Genomic DNA, 21,226 nt, shown 5'->3' with positions numbered 1-21,226 from the left:
ACTTTGCACATTAATCTCTTGTGTGGAACCTTGTCGAAAGCCTTCTGAAAGTCCAAATATACCACATCAAATGGTTCTCCCTTGTCCACTCTACCGGAAACATCCTCAAAAAATTCCAGAAGATTTGTCAAGCATGATTTCCCTTTCACAAATCCATGCTGACTTGGACCCATCATGTCACCTCTTTCCAAATGCGCTGCTATGATATCCTTAATAATTGATTCCATCATTTTACCCACTACCGATGTCAGGCTGACCGGTCTATAATTCCCTGTTTTCTCTCTCCCTCCTTTTTTAAAAAGTGGGGTTACATTGGCTACCCTCCACTCGATAGGAACTGATCCAGAGTCAATGGAATGTTGGAAAATGACTGTCAATGCATCCGCTATTTCCAAGACCACCTCCTTAAGTACTCTGGGATGCAGTCCATCAGGCCCTGGAGATTTATCGGCTTTCAATCCCATCAATTTCCCCAACACAATTTCCCGACTAATAAGGATTTCCCTCAGTTCCTCCTCCTTACTAGACCCTCTGACCCTTCTTATATCCGGAATGTTGTTAGTGTCCTCCTTAGTGAATATCGAACCAAAGTACTTGTTCAATTGGTCCGCCATTTCTTTGTTCCCCGTTATGACTTCCCCTGATTCTGACTGCAGGGGACCTACATTTGTCTTTACTAACCTTTTTCTCTTTACATATCTATAGAAACGTTTGCAATCCGTCTTAATGTTCCCTGCAAGCTTCTTCTCGTACTCCATTTTCCCTGCCCTAATCAAACCCTTTGTTCTCCTCTGCTGAGTTCTAAATTTCTCCCGGTCTCCGGGTTCGCTGTTATTTCTGGCCAATTTGTATGCCACTTGTTTGGCTTTAATACTATCCCTGATTTCCCTTGATAGCCACGGTTGACCCTCCTTCGCTTTTTTATTTTTATGCCAGACAGGAATGTACAATTGTTGTAGTTCATCCATGCGGTCTCTAAATGTCTGCCATTGCCCATCCACAGTCAACCCCTCAAGTATCATAAAAACAAAAAACGCTGGAAATACTCAGCAGGTCAGGCAGCATCTGTGGAGAGAGAAAAGAGTTAATGTTTCAATCGTGACCCTTCGTCAGAGCTGCTGTTTAATACCTTGACTTTATCCTGGTTCAAGCCTTGAGCAATTGATACCACAACAGCTCCAAGTATCAATGTAAAAAAAAATTCCAGGGAGTTAGATTACTTTCCGGCAAAATAAATCCATCATTTTACTGCGTTCAAAGACTGACTCAGTGATCAGTTTAGCTTTATTTGTTGAAATATGATACAGTACCCCCAAATCAAACATGAACGCAAAGGTATTTCACAGAACTCAATTCTATTTATAATACATTCACATTCCAGCAGATTCATTAATTCTAGAATATCCTTTCTGAATATTAACACTTGTCAACCACCAAGTATCAAGGGCTGGATTGACAATTAACAGAAAATACATATTAACAAACACAGCTTTCGACAAGTAACATGTTGAAATATGCATGGAACCCAAATCTGTCTGTATAACTTGTTCCAAATGTATCATGGACTTCTATTGCTGCTCGTTCTTTTGATTACCACAATTAATTTTCAACTGTCTTTAGAACAATATGTAAAATCGAAGTTGAGCACTCTGAACTGTGAACAGTTTACAGGCATCTGTCCACATAATTCATGAGGTACAACAACGCAGGCTCAACATTAACAGAAAAAAAATTATAATGGTAAGGTTGGATATGACTATCATATTTAAGCAGAGCAGGCACGTTACAAATCAGTCATGATCTAATTAAACGGTAGAACAGGCTCGAGGGGGCTGAATGGCCTACTCCAGTTCCTATGTTGAAAAGACTCTAGAAGAAGCCAGGAAAGCAATCTGCAGCCATAGGGCAAAGTCCACAGCCTGGGAAGTGAACAGCAGAAGGTGCAGGCAGAAGTGACAATGGCATCAGGAACTGCATGGTGGCTGCTATGGAGGTAGGTCATGCATACTTTGCGTATGCTTGCTGGGCTGTCTGTTCAGATTGAAGCAACAAACTCTCACAGCAGATGGAAGAAAGCTAATTTTTTTTTTGCTACTCTGATTGCTTGCTTTTTGTAGTAGAAACATAATGAATCAGAAAGCTCAGACATCAGCCTACTTTGAACTAATCAAAAGAGCCAAGCGCATGACATTTATGGCAAACACAAAGAAAATCTCAAAGCACTTCACACAATGAATTACTTTTTTGGAGTGCAGTGACTGCTGTTACATAGACAGATATGGCCATTTTATGCACATCAAGATCCCACAAATAGTTATTATTATTGCAGTGGCTGGCAACATTCACAGAGTCAATCTGCCTAGTGACTAGTGATGAGTGACTAGTTAATCTGTCTCGGTGAGATTGGTTGAGGATGGAATGTTGGTTGAGATACTAGGCCAACTCCCTGCCCTTCAAATGGTGCCATGGGATATTCAACATCAACCTGAACAGGCAGACAGGACCTTAATTTGGCATCTCATCTGAAGGACAACAGCTCCAACAATGGAACACTCCCTCAGCATGGCAATGGAGTGTCAACCTAGTTTATCTGCTCAAGGGATTAGAGTACGCTTGAACGGCAATCTTCCGACTCAAGAGCCAAAAGTGCTAACAGAGTCAAGGAGACGCAGTAAACTGAGCAAATGCAGCTTTAACAAATTCATTTAGTGGTTACAATCTAAAAAAAAGAGTAAATGTATCCATAACCAGCATAGGTGGTGGGGAGGAGAGGAGAGGATTTGTTGAAACATTTATCCTTTGGTAAGGACCAATTTTGTAACGTGCCCTGATTCAGGATTTTTGGCAATATTGCATAAACTGTTAGTATGTTGCATGAGCAATAAATGCAACCATTTTTTATTACTTTTGTGTCACCAGCATTTACATATCAGTATGAATTGCAGTACTGGTTACATGAAACATAGTGTATTGTGATCTAGCACAAACGTAAAGCTGCACTTCTGATTTTATGGAGCAGTAATGAAATTGCAGTAATCTTTCATAAAGGCCTAACAGGCATCACAGCCTCAATCACAAATTCCTACAGAGTATTCTTCAAAAACTTGCAGTAGCTCATTGGATTCATATTTGATGATGGGTGGCTGTGAAGCTTCGTTGGACTGGCGAGTCGTTGACGCTATGCCTTGACCAGTGATCTGTAGGTGAATAAATTTCATCTTCCAATTGTTCTCGCTACTTGGACAACGGATAAGACCAAAGATCTGCTCAAAAATTCCCAGGCAGATTGACTCTCTGTGAATGGTACCAGCCACTGCAATAATAACTAATCCATGAGGTGAAAAGATACACTTCAGTCCATCGTCAGTCAGGTTAGGATTCAGGAATAGATGTTCATCCTTTGTCAGTGCTAATAAACGGAGGCTGACTATCACAGCACCAGTATACACCTCCATTTGCTGCTCGGAAGTTCTGTAGGAAAACTTAAGTATGGCATCTTCCCAAAAGTGCTGAGGGCCCCACTCTTTCGACTGTTCTTCCACCAAAGGATTCTGCGAGTTCAGAAGTTGATAAAACCACTTGCAGAATTGTAGTCCCATTGCCTGGTAATCGTTCTTGAAAGCTGCTGCTACGCCTTTTTGTGGGACATTATATTCTGATGAGCTTTCAGAAGAACTTTCTTTCTAATAGTAAGGAAAAAGATGTACATTTATCCCAGGCTGAGAATATACCATGCATCTGAGTAAATAAAATAAAGGTATAGGATTTACTTTTTCATTAAGCTTATTTTGAAGTAGCTGCAAAACTACGAGCAAATATTCCCTTACCAATTTTGTGCAACATCCCATTGAAAAATCAAAATTAGTACTCATTATTTGTAAGGGTTTGCTCCAACTTTCCGTGAATACTCTCCCCATACAGTGGACCATACACTGCCAAGCTCAAATCTGCTTCTGCCTAGTGTTCACAGATGTACTTCCATTAGAAACCGCTGGGGGGAATTCAACCCCACAAAATGGGTGGGTTAGGGTCGGGTAGTTAAAAACCTGAATCCTGACTCCAACCTGCCCATTTCCGGTTTTAACGGAGGCAAGATGAAGGGCCGGGCAGCTATAAGGCGGGTTGGCACTTCCAACAATTATAATTGGGCTGGAAGCCTCGGATTTAACATGCTTTGCAGGTTTAACTGTGGCCAGCAGGCATTCCCGGGCCTCGGGATTCCCGGCAGCTGCAGCAAGGCGAGGACAGCCTTGGGGAACAATCTTTGTGGGCTGGGAGGAGCAGGAATGGGCCCCCAAACTTCCCAACTATCAGCAACCCCTCTCCGGGGTCAGGGATCACCCCCCACTCCCCAGATTAGATATTGGAACCCCCCCCCCCCCCAGGTCGAGGATCAGAACCCCCCCCTCTCGCCCGCCCGTGGTTGTGGCCACTTCTGTCCATGACGTCACATGCACACTATGGAGTTAAATTCCGCACTCTATTGCATTGCATTCCATTCCATTCCACCACCCCTCCCCTCCCCCGCCCCCCCGACTGTAAGGCTGTTTCCAGTGGCGTTCCACAGGACTCAGTCTGTTGCTTTTTGTAGTATATCTTAATGATTTAGACTTAAACGTAGAGGGCATGATAAAGGAGTTTGTCGATGATACACAAATTGGCCGTGTGGTTGACAGTGAGGAAGAAAGCTTCAGACTGCAAGAAGAGATTGATGGACTGATCAGTTGAGCAAAAAAGTGGAAAATGGAACTCAATCCGGAGAAGTATGAGGTAATGCCTTTGGGGAGGTGCAACAAAGCAAGGGAATACCATAAATGTAAGGATACTGAGAGGTGTGGAGGAACAGAGGGACCTTGGAGTATATGTCCACAGATCCTTAAAGGTAGCAGGACAGGTCAATAAGGTAGTTAAAAAGGCATACAGAATGTTTTCCTTTATTAGCCGAGGCATAGAATACAAGAGTTAGGAAGTTATGCTAGAACTGTATGCAATACTAGTTTGGCCATAGCTTGAGTATTGTGTACAATTTTGGTCACAACATTACAGGAAAGATGTGATTGCACTAGCGAGGGTGCAGAGGAGATTTATGAGGATGTTGCCTGGACTGGAACGTTTTATCTATGAGGAAAGATTGGATAGGCTGGGATTGTTTTCTTTGGAGCAGAGGAGGCTGAGGGGAGATTTAATTGAGGTGTACAATATAAAATTATGAAGGGCCTAGATAGAGTGGATAGGAAGGACCAATTTCCCTTAGCACAGGATTCAATAACCAGGAGACATAGATTTAAAGCAGTTGGTAGAAGGATTAGAGGGGAGATGAGGAAACAAAAAAATCACCCAGAGGGTGGTGGTGGTCTGGAACACCGCCTGAAAGGGTGGTAGAGGCAGAAGCCCTCATCACGTTTAAAAAGTACTTGGATGTGAACTAAAAGAGCCGTGATTTACAGGGACATAGGGCCCAAGTTTCCACCCCCTGTAAAAACGGCGCACCTCCATAAGGTGCGGCAACTTTCTACAATGAAAAGGGCGTCGAAAACTTACCTGCTAATTGTCCGAGCTTCTCAGGACGTCTTCGGGCTCGGGCTGAAAACAGTGCCGGGACCTCTGCACATGCACGCTACAGTGTGCGCGCATGTGCAGTAGCTCCTTGCAGCACGAAGCTCTGCAGTTCAGCCTCCTGTTCAGCATCCCCGCGTTCAGCCTGTAGCAAAACACTTCCCACGTGGATATTATTTTCTCCAGTGGTCAGCCCTGTTTACTGTTTTCGGCACCTTTTCGTGCATTGTTTACAAGTATAAATTTACAACTAAAAAACACAACACAATGCATTATATCAAGTTGGCTGTGGGCTGCAAGGTAATTGACTAGCATTAATTAAAAAAATGTTTTTATTGCAAACTGTAAAATCGTCATGTGGAAAAACGGATTTTGCGTTGTTGATCAATGCTCCCTTCAAGTATAGCTGCTGTTTGTATAGATACTTGTATAGAAGTATACATGCACAATGTTTGTCTGTCCCGTTCCCCGCCCCTCCCCCCGCGTTCAGCCTCACCCCCCCCATCCCTCCGCGTTCAGCCTCTCCCCCCCCCCCCCCCGCATTCAGCCTCCGTTCAGCCCCCCCCCTCCCCCCTCTCCCCTCCCCCACCATCCCCTCCCTTCCCCACTCCGCCCCCTCCTCCCTCCCTCACTGTCAGAAACACAGAGACAGACAGACAGAAAGAGAGACACACAGACAGAGAGAGAGGGACAGACAGAGAGAGACAGAGAGACAGAGAGATAGAGAGACACTGACAGAGAGACACTGACAGAGTGAGTGACACTGACAGAGAGAGAGAGAGACTGACAGAGAGAGAGGCTGACAGAAACACCTTCCCTTCACAAAGGTAGGACTTCTATTTTTTTTATTTGTTATTGATTGGTTGCTTATTACTTTGGTCTTGGTGCTTTAGGTGCAGGTTCCTTCTATTTTTTATTTGTTAATTAATTGCTTAATCCTTTTTGTGCTTCGTTTAGTGCTTGGTGCTTTAAATGTACTGCTTTGTTTAGTGCTTTGTGCTTTAAATGTACTTATGCTTCTTTAATGTTGCTGTGAAGGTGTTTAGTGCTTTGGAAAATCCTCCAACTTCCCTTCCCGTCCCTTCCCTCCTCCCCCCCATTGATGTTGATGTGTCTGCCTCAGCTGGGAGCCTACACTTGCTTATTTATAAAAAGAGAAACAACTGTCCTCACTCAGAAGATATAAGGCAAAATATTATCGCAAGAGATTTTAGGCCATTTTACGTGATGTGTTTAATGCTTTAGTCCTTTATGTTTAATGCTTCCCACCCCCAGTCTCTGGCTGTGCCTGCACTGAACTTAACTCTAGGTAAGGTTTTTTATAACTTACAAAACTGGATACTTACTCATTTCTAAGTTAGTTTGAAGTAAGTTTTCGCTGCCTAAACTTGCAAAACAGGCCTAAGTGGCTGGACACACCCACTGAACTAAAACAAAACTAAACTAACTCACTAGAACTGGAGCAAACTAAATGTCGAGAATTGCGATTTCTAAGATACTCCAAATTAAACTAGTTGCTCAATTGGAGCAACTCCACCCGAAACTTGGGCCCCTGGTGGGATTAGGCTTGTAGCTCTTTTTCGACTGGCGCAGACATGATGGACCGCTTGGCCTCCTTCTGTGTCGTAATTTTTCTATGATTCTATTAAGTTTCTTCTGAATCCCCTATTGGATTTCTTGGTGACTATCTTATGTTGATCGCCTCTAGTTATGCTCTTCCTCACAAGTGGAAACAATTGCTCTGTAGCCACTCTATCAAAAGCTTTCATAATTTTAAAGACCTTGATTAGATACCCTGCAGCCTTTTTTTTTCTCCAAGTGAATAGAGACCCAGCCTGTTCATCCTTTCCTGATATGTATATCCTCGCATGTCTGGTATCATCCTTGCAAATCTTCTCTGCTCCCTCTCCAGTGTCTCTATATCCTTTTTATAATATGGTGACCAGAACTGTACACAGTACTCTTAAGTGTGGTCTAACCAAGGTTCGATACAGGTTTAGCATAACTTCTCTACTTTTTAATTCTATACCTCTAGAAATAAACCCTAGTGCTTATAGTTCGCTTTTTTTTTCACGGCCTTGCTAACCTGTATTGCAACTTCTGCTCACGTACTAAGGTACAGCAACTGTCAGCCATGGAAGTATGGAACTGTCAACTAGAAGAAGAAAAACTTTCAATAAAAAAATATAAAACTGTATTTGTTGTGAAACTACACTGCCAGTGAAAAATAATGGTAAAAATGAAATTATTCTGGGGTACATAAATGTAGAACTAGCACTGATGAAGAAACAACTTAAGGACGCAAAGCCTAATATATGGTCATTAGACAAAATGGTAATTTACATCAGTATAGTACTTTTAATGTTAAAAAAAAATCTCAAAACACTTAACAGAGGCATAAGCAAAAAAAAATCAACATCAAACCAAAGGCCTCCTATATTAGGCTTTGCGTCCTTAAGTTGTTTCTTCATCAGTGCTAGGTCTACATTTATGTATCCCAGAATAAATTCATCAAGGTATGTTTTAAGGAGGGTCTTGAAGGAGGAATGGGAGGTGGAGCAGAGTGGTTTAAGGAGGGAATTCCAGTGTGTGGGACTGAGATGGCTGAAGGCATGGCCATCAATGGTGAAGCGAAGGAGGATGGAGAAACAAGAAACCAGAGTCAGAGGAACAGAATGTTTGAGGTATTAATGTTCGAAGAGAGATAGCGGGGAGCAAGGCCATGGCGGGATTTAAACACGAGGATGAGAATTTTAAATTGCAGGATTTTGGCACAAGTTTCCAAAAGAAGTAGGGTGCCTAGTCAGTCTATCATGAGCAAAAAGGCCTTCGACAGGCTGTGGTGCAAAAAGGCACACAGGCCCAAGCTTAGCCCCATTCATACCAAGCTAAGAACTTACATCAAAGAGCTGATTCCTGTTATTGGCAGCGCAGAAGTAAAAATCTCCTGTAATGGAGCAGTGCACGAACTCTCACTATGGATTGTACCAGGAGATGGCCCCACACTGTTCGGCAGGAGATGGCTGGGAAAAATCTGCTGAAACTGGGATGACATCCAAGCGTTTTGTCTGTCGACGACGCCACGTGCCCAGGTTTTGAGCAAGTTCCTGTCATTGTTTGAGCCAGGCATTGGAAGTTTCTCGGGGGCGAAGGTGCAGATCCACTTGGTTCCCGGTACACGACCCATCCACCACAAGGCACGGGCAGTGCTATACATGATGCGAGAGAAAGTGGAAATTGAGCTGGACAGGCTGCAGCGAGAAGGCATCATGCGCCGGTGGAGTTCAACAAGTGGGCCAGTCCGATCGTTCCGGTTCTCAAAGGCGACGGCATGGTCAGAATTTGTGGGGACGAATAAGTAACGATTAACCGTTTTTCGCTACAGGACCAGTACCTGCTACCCAAGGCAGATGACCTATTTGCGACCCTGGCTGGAGGAAAGACGTTCACCAAGTTGGACCTGACCTCGGCCTACATGATGCAGGAGCTGGAGGAATCGTCGAAAGGCCTCACCTGCATCAACACGCACAAAGATCTGTTCATCTACAATAGATGCCCGTTTGGGATTCGATCGGTCGCAGCAATTTTCCAAAGAAACATGGAGAGCCTGCTAAAGTCGGTTCCACGCACCGTGGTTTTCAAGGACGACATACTGGTCACAGGTCGGGACACCATCAAACACTTGTAGAACCTGGAATAGGTTCTAAGTCGGCTTGATCACATGGGACTCAGGTTGAAACACTCGAAGTGTGTTTTCCTAGTGCCAGAGGTCGAGTTCTTTGGGAGAAGAATCGCGGCAGACGGCATCAGACCCACCGACGCCAAGACGGAGGCCATCGAGAACGCGCCGAGACCACAGAACGTGACAGAGCTGCGGTCGTTCCTGGGATTCAACGATTTTGGTAATTTCCTACCCGGGTTAAGCACCTTGCTAGAACCCTACATGTGCTACTACGCAAGGGAGACGACTGGGTATGGAGGAAATCACAAGAGGCTGCTTTTGAGAAAGCAAGAAATCTGTTATGTTCTGTATAACCCATGTAAATGATTAGTGCTAGCTTGCGATGCGTCCTCATACGGGGTTGGGTGTGTGTTACAACAAGCTAACAAATCGGGAACATTGCAATCGGTTACCTATGCGTCCAGGAGTTTGTCGAAGGCCGAAAGGGCTTACAGCATGATTGAAAAAGAAGCTCTGGCATGCGTGTACGGGGTGAAAAAAATGCACCAGTATCTGTTTGGTTTCAAGTTTGAGCTAGAAACTGACCATAAGCCACTCATATCGCTATTCACAGAAGAGCAAAGGGATTTACACCAATCCCTCTGCCCGCATCCAAAGATGGGCGCTCATGCTGTGTGCATACAACTATGTAATCCGTCACAGATCAGGCACAGAGAACTGCGCTGATGCTCTCAGTCAGCTACCATTGCCCACCACCGGGGTGGAAATGGCACAGCCTGCAGATCTGCTCTTGGTGATGGATGCATTCGAAAACGAAAAGTCACCTGTTATGGCCCGCCAGATCAGGAGCTGAACTAGGCAGGATCCTTTACTGTCCCTGATAAGAAAAACTGCGTTCTCCATGGGAGCTGGTCCAGCGTCTCAGCGGAGATGTTTGAAGAGATCAAGCTGTTCCAGCGGCGCAAAGACAAAATGTCCATACAGGCGGACTGCCTTTGGTGGGGTAATCGCGTGGTTTTGCCTAAGAAAGTCAGGGAAATGTTCATACGCGACCTACACAGCACCCACCCAGGCATAGTAATGATGAAAGCTATAGCCAGATCCCATATGTGGTGACCCGGCATTGACTTAGAGTCATGCATGCGCCAATGCAACACTTGCTCTCAACTGAGCAATGCACCCAGAGAGGCGCCGCTAAGTTTGTGGTCATGGCCTTCCAAACCGTGGTCTAAGATCCACATTGACTTTGCGGGCCCATTTCTAGGAAAAATGTTTTTGGTTGTTATGGATGCTTATTCAAAATGAGTTGAGTGTGTAATAATGTCTGTAAGCACGGCCACTGCCACCATCGAAAGCCTACGAGCCATGTTTGCCACGCACGGCCTGCCTGATGTCCTTATCAGCGACAAGGGCCATGCTGAATTCAAGGAATTCATGACCCGCAATGGGATCAAGCAGCGTCACAACTGCTCCATTCAAGCCCGCATCCAACGGCCAGGCAGAACGGGCAGTCCAAACTATCAAGCAAACATCTGTCGGAAGGCTCCCTGCAGACTCGCCTGTCTTGAGTCCTGCTCAGCTACCGCACCAGACCCCACTCGCTCACCGGGGTTCCCCCAGCTGAGCTGCTCATGAAAAGGGCGTTCAAAACAAAGCTCTCTCTTGTCCACCTTGATCTCCATGATTACGTCGAGGGCAGGTGGCATCAACAAAGCACGTACCATGATCGCGCAAACTTGTCACGCGATATTCAAGTCAATGACCCTGTATTTGTACTCAACTATGGACATGGTCCCAAATGGCTTGCTGGCACTGTCATAGCCAAAGAAAGGAGTAGAGTGTTTCAGGTCAAACCTGCCAATGGACTAACTTGCAGAAAGCATTTGGACCAAACCAAACTGCGATTCACAAACAGCCACGAGCAACCCGAAGAGGACACCATCAACTTCGACCCTCCAACACACACACACACACACACACACACACACAAGTGGCAACCGACATCACGGTTGACCACGAAGTTGAACTCACTATTCCCAGCAGCCCGGCAAGGCCAGCTGCCCAGCAGCCCAGCGAAGAACCAACCAACTCACCCACACCTGCATTTGTACCGAGACGATCGACAAGGGAGCGAAAAGCCCCAGACTGTCTCACACTGTAAATAAGTGTACTATTGACTTTGGGAGGGAGTGATGTTATGTATGTAACCCTAGGCAACCTGCATCATACCGCCACCAGAGGGCCTACCTGTTGGAGTCCCAAGGGATCCCAGCAGGTCTCCCATGCTGTACCAGCACTCTGGAGTTTAAATAAAGGAGCTAAGATCACACTTACTCACTGTCTACAGTACTCAGTTGCATTACTTTAATATGAGCATAACATAATCTGTTCAAATTGTTTTTGTTTTAAATTTGGATCAGCTGGCCATTAATGTTTTAATTTTGCAAATACTTATTTGAAGGAGTAACTTAAATGCTTAATAATTACCATTTTTTAAATAAATTTCATTTTTAATTGCACTGCAAAAATATTTGAAAGTACAAATATATGTGTTTTGGAGATAGTGGATGCATTGGTTGTAATCTACCAAAATTCCCTGGATTCTGGGTTCTGGGAGGTCCCAGCGAATTGGAAAACCGCAAACATAACACCCCTATTTGAAAAAGGAAGCAGACAGAAAGCAGGAAACTATAGACCAGTCTAACATCTGTCGTTGGGAAAATATTGGAGTCCATTATTAAGGACACTTGGAAAAGCATGATTCAAACAAGCAGAGTCAACATGATTTTATGAAAGGGAAATCATGTTTGACAAATTTGCTGGTATGCTTTGAGGGTGTAACAAGCAGGGTAGATCAGGGGGAAACCAGTGGATCTGGTGTATTTGGATTTACAGAAGGCATTGGATAAGATGCCACATTAAAGGTTACTGCACAAGATAAAAGTTCACAGGGTTGGGAGTAGTATATTAGTTAGTCAATCCTCTATCCATGATAACAGAAAACAGAGAGTCGGGAAAAATTGGTCCCTTTCCATTTGGCAAACCGTAACTAGTGGGGTGCCGCAGGGATTGGTGCTGGGGCCTCAACTATTTACAATCTATATTAGTGACTTGGATGAAGGGACCGAATGTAATGTAGCCAAAGATGGGTGGGAAAGCAAATTGTGAGGATGACACAAAAAAAATCTGTAAACGGATATAGACAGGCAAAAATTTGGCAGATGGACTATAATGTGGGAAAATGTGAGGTTATCCACTTTGGCAGAAAAAATAGAAAAGCAAATTATAATTTAAATGAAGAAAAATTGCAAAGTGTTGCAGTACGGAGGAACCTGGGGATCCTTGTGCATGAAACACAAAAAGTTAGTATGCAGATACAGCAAGTAATCAGGAAGGCAAATGGAATGTTGGCCTTTATTGCAAGGGGGATAGAGTATAAAAGCAGAGAAGTCCTACTACAACTGTACAGGGTATTGGTGAGGCCACACCTAGAGTACTGCATACAGTTTCGGTCTCCGTATTTAAGAAAGGATATATTTGCATTGGAGGTTGTTCAGAGAAGGTTCACTAGGTTGATTCTGGAGATGAAGAGGTTGACCAATGAAGATAGGTTGAGTAGGTTGGGCCTATACTCATTGGAGTTCAGAAGAATGAGAGGTGATCTTATCGAAACATATAAGATAATGAGGGGGTTCAACAAGGAGGATGCAGAGAGGATATTTCCACTCAAAGGGGAAACTAAAACTAGGGGGCATAGTCTCAGAATAAAGGGCTGCCAATTTAAAACTGAGATGAGGAGGAAATTCTTTTCTCAGAGGGTTGTAAATCTGTGGAATTCTCTGCCTCAGAGAGCTGTGGAGACTGGGTCATTGAATATATTTAAGGCAGAGATAGACAGATTTTTGAGCGATAAGGGAATAAAGGGTTATGGGGAGCGGGCAGGGAAGTGGAGCCGAGTCCATGATCAGATCAGCCATGATCTTATTAAATGGCGGAGCAGGGTCGAGGGGCCACATGGCCTACTCCTATTTCTTATGTTCTTACTCTGTTATTAGAAAACTAACAGAGACCCGCAAAACATTTGCAGTCAAATTATTATCTTTATTGGATCAGTACTGTTATTAGACTGTTATCATTTTCTTAATCTATAGAATCAATGCTGATGTCCTCCCTCCATCCCCTCTCCCTCCCCCTCTGTCCATCTCTCTCTCTCTCTCTCTCTCTCTCTCTCTCTCACCCCCTCTGCCTCTCACACTCCTTCTCTCCCGCCACACGCTCCTCTCGATTCCGCAGCAACACCGGGGAGGCCCCGCCCCCCGCTCCCATTGGTCCCGCCGCATCCACTGCCGCCTCCTCATTGGAACAAACCCAATCAAACTTTTTTAATTCGCGCTATCGCTCCCCGTCCTGATTGGTTGCGAGGCCAATTGGGCCCTGATCGCCCATTGGTTGGTGCAACTGTGTCAGTCAGTCCGGACCACATCCTCCCAGTCCCTGCCCCCACCCCAGGACAGACAAAAACTAACTTATTATTATAGAAGATAAGATGCAGCTCCAAATTAAATACCTGGGATGTAGTGGTGCCTTCCCTCCAATAGTCTATAATTTTCTGAACAAGCTGATATTTCTCTGCATTAGCTGGCACAACAACATCATGTTGCGCTAAATATTGAAATAATATCTCACGGTGGATCTTCTTCCTCTTCAGCAGCTCCTCGGCACTCTGACTATAACTTAGTATCACAGCCATAGCTTCTGCAGGTGATAAGAGCAACAATTATGTACAAAGGAAAAGCATTAACCAAAGACACATAGAAATTCTTTTAGCTGAACAATTATGACTGTGTGGAAACTCTCAGCATTGCACTACGTGCTCAGTGCTGTGGTTATCTCTTTATATTGTTGTAGCCCCCTTCTCCTCTTTGATTTTCATACTGAATTTTACCTAGTTAACTCTCCAACAACTTTCCCGAGTGTATTTTGTCCTGTATTTGTTGCACTAGATATTGAAATATTACAAAACTGCTTGTAGAAAAAAAATCTACTGTTGGTTCCGATCATGTAAAGTTCTAAACATCCTGACACACCATTCCTTCCCTTTCCAAGGTTTGAGAGATCCAAGTAAAAATATACTAGGTGCTGCTAAAGTATCAGAAGCCTGTACTAATGCCTACTGATTATCGTTAAATTTCCTCTGCTTGCTCCTTTTCCTCCTTATTTCTGCAAAGACCAAGCATGGACTGAGAAGATGCCAGTTTGTCCTTCAAGTTTCTTTCACAAAGCTGTTTTCACAAAAATCTAAAATGCTACAACCCAAAGGCTCTAGACTTTGATGAGCACTTCAAAATGAGGGTTCCAAGCTTTTCCCATTTGGGCTTCCTCATTTATATAAGCTGCACAGTTCATGGAAGTATCCATCAGTCTCCTGCAATTGAGTGAATCGCAACTTTTACACAGTCCGTGAAACCACCGGTGTAATTCAAGCAAACCAAGGTTTAAAATGCTGACTTCTAATAGTGTAGGTCAAATACTGCCATACTTAAAAGTTCAGCTATCTAGCAATGCCAAGCTGACCTTGCCTGCGCGTCTCAGCGACCTGGCACTGCTTAGGAGACCCTGTCTATTTTTTTTGTTCATTCACAGCATGTAGGTGTCGCCGGCAAGGTCGGCATTTATTACCTGTCCCTATTTGCCCTCAGGAAGGTTGTGGTGAGCCACCATCTTGAATAAGTGGTTTGCTAGGCCAATTCTGAGGGCATTTAAGAGTCAACCACATTTCTATGGGTCCTTTTTTTATTCATTCCAGGATGTGCATGTCGCAGGTAAGGCCAGCATTTATTGCCCAACCCTAATTGCCCTTGAAAAGGTGAGCCTACTTCTTGAATTGCTGCAGTCCTTCTGGTGAAAGTACTCCCACAGTGCTGTTAGGGAGGGAGTTCCAGGATTTTGACCAAGCGACGATGAAGGAATGGCAATATATTTCCAAGTCAGTATGGTGTGTAACTTGGAGGGGAATTTGAGGGTGATGGTGCTCCCATGCGCCTGCCTCCCTTGTCCTTCTAGGTGGTAGAGGTCGCGGGTTTGGGAGGTGTTGCCGAAGATGCCGTGGCGAGTTGCTGCAGTGCATCTTGTAGATGGAACACACTGCAGCCACGGTGCGCCGGTGGTGCAGGGAGTGAATGTTGAAGGTGGTGGATGGGGTGCTAATCAAGCGGGCTGCTTTGTCCTGGATGGTGTCGAGCTTTGAGTGTTGTTAAAGTTGCACTCATCCAGGCAAGTGGTGAGTATTCCATCACACTCCTGACTTGTGCCTTGTAGATATTGGAAAGACTTTGGTGAGTCAGGAGATGAGACACTCACCGCAGAATACCCAGTCTCTGACCCGCTCTTATTGCCACAGTATTTATGTGGCTGGTCCCGTTAAGTTTCTGGTCAATAGTGACTCCCAGGATGTTGATGGTGTGGCAATACCATAATGCCATTGAATATCAAGGGGAGGTGGATTACTCTCAATCATCAGCAAAGTGATGGAAGGTGTCATCGACAGTGCTATCAAGCGGCACCTGCTCACCAATAACCAGCTCACCAATGCTCAGTTTGGGTTCTGCCAGGACCATTCGGCTCCAGACCTCATTAGAGCCTTGGTCCAAACATGAACAAATTAGCTGAATTCCAGAGGTGAGGTTAGAGCGACTGCCCTTGGCATCAGGGCACCATTTGTCTGAGTGTGGCGTCAAGGAGCCCGAGTAAATTTGAAGTCAATGGGAATCAGGGAGAAAACTCTCCTTTGGCTGGAGTCATATATAGTACAAAGGAAGATGGTTGTGGTTGTTGAAGGCCAATCATCCCAGCCCCGAGACAATGCTGCAGGAATTCCTCAGAGCAGTGTCCTAGGGCCAACCATCTTCAGCTGCTTCATCAGTGATCTTCCCTCCATCATAAGGTCAGAAGTGGGGATGTTCGCTGATGATTGAAGTGCTCGGTTTCATTTGCAACTCCTCAGATAATGAAGCAGTCCATGCCTGCATGCAGCAAGACCCTGATGGAATTCAGGCTTGGGCTGATAAGTGGCAAGTAACATTTGCACCACACGAGGACCTTGGAGGGTGTGCAGCACAGGTTTACCAGAATGATACTTGGACTCCAAGGGTTAAATTTCAAGGAGAGATTACACATTTAGAAGGTTAAACTTTTTCTCAAACTTTGAACGCCCACCATTTCCAAGTGAATCGGGTTGTAAGTATGAAGAGGTCCATGCACGTAGATCATTGAAATATAATGGACAGATACAGAAAATAATCAAAAAGGCTAATGGAATGCTGGGCTTTATATCTAGAGGACTAGGTTATAAGGGGACAAAAGTTATGCTACAGCTATACAAAGCCCTAGTTAGACCACGCCTGGAGTACTGTGTTCAGTTCTGGACACTACACACTTGTAAGGATATATTGGCCTCACAGTGTAGATTTACCAGAATGATACCTCGACTCCAAGGGTTAAATTACGAGGCGATATTACACAAATTAGCGTTGCATTCCCTGGAATTTAGACGGTTAAGGGGTGATTTGATTGAAGTTTTCAAGACATTATAAAATAGAAAGAGAGAAACTATATCTGCTGGTTGGGGAATCCAGGATCAGGGGACATAGCCTAATGTGTAATGAGAAGGGACTAATTAGCAATCTTGTTATGGAGGCCTCTTGGGGAAGAGTGACCATAATATGGTAGAATTCTTTATTAAGATGGAGAGTGACACAGTTAATTCAGAAACTAGGGTCCTGAACTGAAGGAAAGGTAACTTCGACGGTATGAGGTGTGAATTGGCTAAAATAGACTGGCAAAGGATACTTAAAAGGTTGACGGTGGATAAGCAATGGCAAACATTTAAAGATCACATGGATGAACTTCAGCAATTGTACATCCCTTTGTGGAGTAAAAATAAAACGGGGAAGGTGGCTCAACCGTGGCTAACAAGGGAAATTAAGGATAGTGTTAAAACCAAGGAAGAGGCATATAAATTGGCTAGAAAAAGTAACAAACCTGAGGACTGGGAGAAATTTAAAATTCAACAGAGGAGCACTAAGGGTTTAATTAAGAGGGGGAAAATAGAGTAAGGGAGGAAGCTTGCAAGGAACATAAAAACTGACTGCAAAAGCTTCTATAAATATGTGAAGAGAAAAAGATTAGTGAAGACAAATATAGGTCCCTTGCAGTCGGATTCAGGTGAATTTATAATGGCAGACCAATTGAACAAATACTTTGGTTCTGTCTTCACGAAGGAAGATATGAATAACCTTCCGAATGTACTCGGGGACAGTGGGTCTAGTGAGAAGGAGGAACTGAAGGATATCCTTATTAGGCGGGAAATTGTGTTAGGGAAATTGATGGGATTGAAGGCTGATAAATCCCCGGAGCCTGCATTCCAGAGTACTTAAGGAAGTGGCCCTAGAAATAGTGGATGCATTGGTGATCATTTTCCAACAGTCTAGCAACTCTGGATCAGTTCCTATGGACTGGAGGGTAGCTAATGTAACACCACTTTTTAAAAAAGGAGGGAGAGAGAAAACGGGTAATTATAGACCGGTTAGCCTGACATCAGTAGTGGGGAAAATGTTGGAATCAATCATTAAGGATGAAATAGCAGTGTATTTGGAAAGCAGTGACAGGATCAGTCCAAGTCAGCATGGATTTATGAAAGGGAAATCATGCTTGATGAATTTTCTGGAATTTTTTGAGGATGTAACTAGCAGAGTGGACAAGGGAGAACCAGTGGATGTGGTGTATTTGGACTTTCAAAAGGCTTTTGACAAGGTCCTGCACAGGAGATTGGTGTGCAAAGTCAAAGCGCATGGTATTGGGAGTAATGTACTGACGTGGATAGAGAACTGGTTGGCAGACAAGAAGCAGAGAGTTGGCATAAACAAGTCCTTTTCAGAATGGCAGGCAGTGACTAGTGGAGTGCCACAGGGCTCAGTGCTGGGACTCCAGCTCTTTACAATATACATTAACGATTTAGATGAAGGAATTGAGTGTAATATCTCCAAGTTTGCAGATGACACTAAACTGGGTGGCGGTGTGAGCTGTGAGGATGAAGCTAAGACGCTGCAGGGTGACTTGGACAGGTTAGATGAGTGGGCAAATGCATGGCAGGTGCAGTATAATGTGGATAAATGTGAGGTTATCCATTTTGGGGGCAAAAACACGAATGCAGAATATTATCTGAATGGCAGCAGATTAGGAAAAGGGGAGGTGCAACGAGACCTGGGTGTCATGGTTCATCAGTCATTGAAGGTTGGCATGCAGGCGGTGAAGAAGGCAAATGGTATGTTGGCCTTCATAGCTAGGGGATTTGAGTATAGGAGCAGGGAGGTCTTCCTGCAGTTGTACAGGGCCTTAGTGAGGCCTCACCTGGAATACTGTGTTCAGTTTTGGTCTCCTAATCTGAGGAAGGACGTTCTTGCTATTGAGGGAGTGCAGCAAAGGTTCACCAGACTAATTCCCGGGATGGCTGGACTGTCATATGAGGAGAGACTGGATCAACTGGGCCTTTATTCACTGGAGTTTAGAAGGATGAGAGGGGATCTCATAGAAACGTATTAAGATTCTGACGGGACTGGACAGGTTAGATGCGGGAAGAATGTTCCTGATGTTGGGGAAGTCCAGAACCAGGTTACATAGTCTTAGGAGAAGGGGTAGGCCATTTAGGACTGAGATGAGGAGAAACTTCTTTACTCAGAGAGTTGTTAACCTGTGGAAATCCCTACTACAGAGAGTTGTTGATGCCAGTTCATTGGATATATTCAAGAGGGAGTTAGATATGGCCCTTACGGCTAAGGGGATCAAGGGGTATGGAGAGAAAGCAGGAAAGGGGTACTGAGGGAATCATCTGCCGTGATCTTATTGAATGGCGGTGCAGGCTCGAAGGGCCGAACGGCCTACTCCTGCATCTATTTTCTATGTTTCTATGTCTATGTAATAATTAGAGCCAGAACTTTCAGGAATTAAGTTAGGAAACAGTTTTACACGAAAATGATAGTATAAGTTTGGAACTCTCTTCCACAAACAGTAGTTGATGCTAGATCAATTGTTAATTTTAAATCTGAGATTGATAGATTTTTGCTAACTAAAGGTATTAAGGGATATGTAGTTAGGTCACAGATCAGCCATGATCTCATCGAATGATGGAACAGGCTCGAGGGGCTAAATGGCCTACTCCTGTTCCTATGTTCACACAAGTGCCAGGCAATGACCATCTCCAACAAGAGACAGTCTAGCTACATCCCTTTGACAATCAACAGGCTTACCCCTGGAATGCTGAATATCCCACCATGAACATCTTTGGGGTCACCATTGAGTAGAAATTCAACTAGACCAGCCACATAAATACTATGGCTTCAAGAGCAGTTCAGAGGCTGGGTATTCAGCAGCAAGGGACTCACTTCCTGACTCCCAAAAGTCTTTCCACCATATAGAAGGCACAAGTTAGGAGTGTGATGGCATACTCTCCACTTGCCTGGATGAGTGCAGCTCCAATGACACTCAAGAAGCTCAACACCATCCAGGACAAAACAGCCCGCTGGATTGGCATTCTATCCACCACCGGCGCACTGTGGCTGCAGTGTGTACCATCTACAAGATGCCCTGCTTCTTCGATAGCATCTCCCAAACCCGTGACCACTATCACCTCGAAGGACAAGGGCAGCAGGCACATGGGAATGCCATCACCTGCAAGTTATACACCATCCAGACTTGGAAATATATCACCGTTCCTTCACCACAAGGACTGCAGCGGTTCAAGAAGGCGGCTCGCCACCACCTTCTCAAAGGCAATTAGAGATGGGCAATAAATGCTGACCTTGCCTGCGACGCTCACATTCCAGGAAATAATATATATTTTTTTAAAAGGCAGTTAGAAGCTGGGCCATCCGGACACACAGACTGAATTCCCAGTCTGTGCTGAATTTGCCAATCTCAGGCAAAGTGGCAGGAGGGCTTCTGGCTTCAGTGCCCCTGGGTCAAGGAGCAGAACAAAATCAGCTGGGATCCTCTGTTCCTGACCCTTATCCAGATATACATAAGTTTGTCAAGGAGGGGAGCAGACTTGACCATGTCCTGGTCGAATATCTAAACTGACACTCTGTGTGTTGGTTTAACATTGTGATTGGGACCACTAAGGTAAGGTTACAGATGAAACTGCCTTCCCACCACAGCAACTGGTTCAAGAGTGGAGAGGAAGGGGGAGGGGATTAGAAAACTGGCAGAGAATGCATTTGATTTGACAGAGTGGGAGTGGGTGGTGAGAGTGGGAGCAGGTGCTGGGGGTGGGTGCAGGTGCTGGGAGTGGCAGAGGGAGCAGGTACTGGGAGTGGATGGTGAAAGTGGGTTCTGGGACTGGCAGTGGGAGCAGGTACTGAGGATGGGTGCTGGGACTGGCAGTGGGTGCTGGAAGTGGGTATTGGGAGTAGGTGCTGGGAGTGGATGGTGAAAGTGGGTGCTGGAAGTGGGAGCCGGTGCCGGGTTTTGATGCTGGGACTGGCAGTGGGAGCCGGTGCCGGGTTTTGATGCTGGGACTGGCAGTGGGAGCCGGTGCCGGGTTTTGATGCTGGGACTGGCAGTGGGAGCCGGTGCTGGGATGTGGTGCTCGGTGCCGCCACCCACCTGCCTCGGTCTCGATTTTTAACATCCTATTGGTGACGGTGTCGGCCACCGAGAAGAGCTCGCAGTGACCCAGGGCCCGCAGGATCTCCCGGCAGCCGGCCTGCTCCTTGCCCGACAACATGGCCATGACTGTCGTTTCTCTCTCTCCCCACACACACCCCGAGCCCGAGGGGCAAGGACCCTCCTCAGGCCGCCATTGACCCTCCGCCGGCTGCGCTCCGGCCGGCACCGCCAACCCGCACAAAGGTTCCGGCCCGGTCTATCTGTCTGTCTGTCTGACCCGGGCCCCGGCCTGGCCCCGCCTGTCTGTCTGTCTGACCCGGCGGCTGG

General features: G+C 45.2%; 1 protein-coding gene across 2 annotated transcripts; it reads right to left on the bottom strand.

Moving 5' to 3' along the window:
- Positions 1-1,243: 1,243 nt before the first annotated feature.
- On the bottom strand, positions 1,244-21,123 carry c11h3orf38 (chromosome 11 C3orf38 homolog). Of its 2 annotated transcripts, none has more exons than XM_070893733.1 (3): positions 20,897-21,123; positions 13,806-13,993; positions 1,244-3,683 (listed from the first exon to the last, which is right to left on the bottom strand). In XM_070893733.1, exons 1-3 carry the CDS (start codon positions 21,021-21,023, stop codon positions 3,069-3,071), a joined length of 930 nt encoding a protein of 309 aa, XP_070749834.1. In that variant the 5' UTR covers positions 21,024-21,123; the 3' UTR covers positions 1,244-3,068. The 2 variants fall into 2 exon arrangements, with proteins under 2 accessions (XP_070749834.1, XP_070749835.1); XM_070893734.1 differs by having other exon boundaries at positions 20,901-20,988.
- Between the last annotated feature and the right edge of the window lie 103 nt (positions 21,124-21,226).

This window comes from Pristiophorus japonicus, chromosome 11 (assembly GCF_044704955.1).
Source record: "Pristiophorus japonicus isolate sPriJap1 chromosome 11, sPriJap1.hap1, whole genome shotgun sequence".
Lineage (NCBI taxonomy): Eukaryota > Metazoa > Chordata > Chondrichthyes > Pristiophoridae > Pristiophorus > Pristiophorus japonicus.
This window is presented reverse-complemented; position numbering and strand designations above follow the sequence as displayed.

What these genes read in the sequence shown, in the direction of transcription:
- c11h3orf38 (XM_070893733.1), bottom strand. Translation starts at nt 21,023, where the DNA reads ATGGCCATGTTGTCGGGCAAGGAGCAGGCCGGCTGCCGGGAGATCCTG. An exon ending in AAAAATCGAGACCGAGGCAG is followed by an intron (nt 13,994 to 20,896) that starts GTGGGTGGCGGC and finishes TATCACCTGCAG; the next exon opens with AAGCTATGGCTGTGATACTA. An exon ending in AAGGCACCACTACATCCCAG is followed by an intron (nt 3,684 to 13,805) that starts GTATTTAATTTG and finishes CCTTACTATTAG; the next exon opens with AAAGAAAGTTCTTCTGAAAG.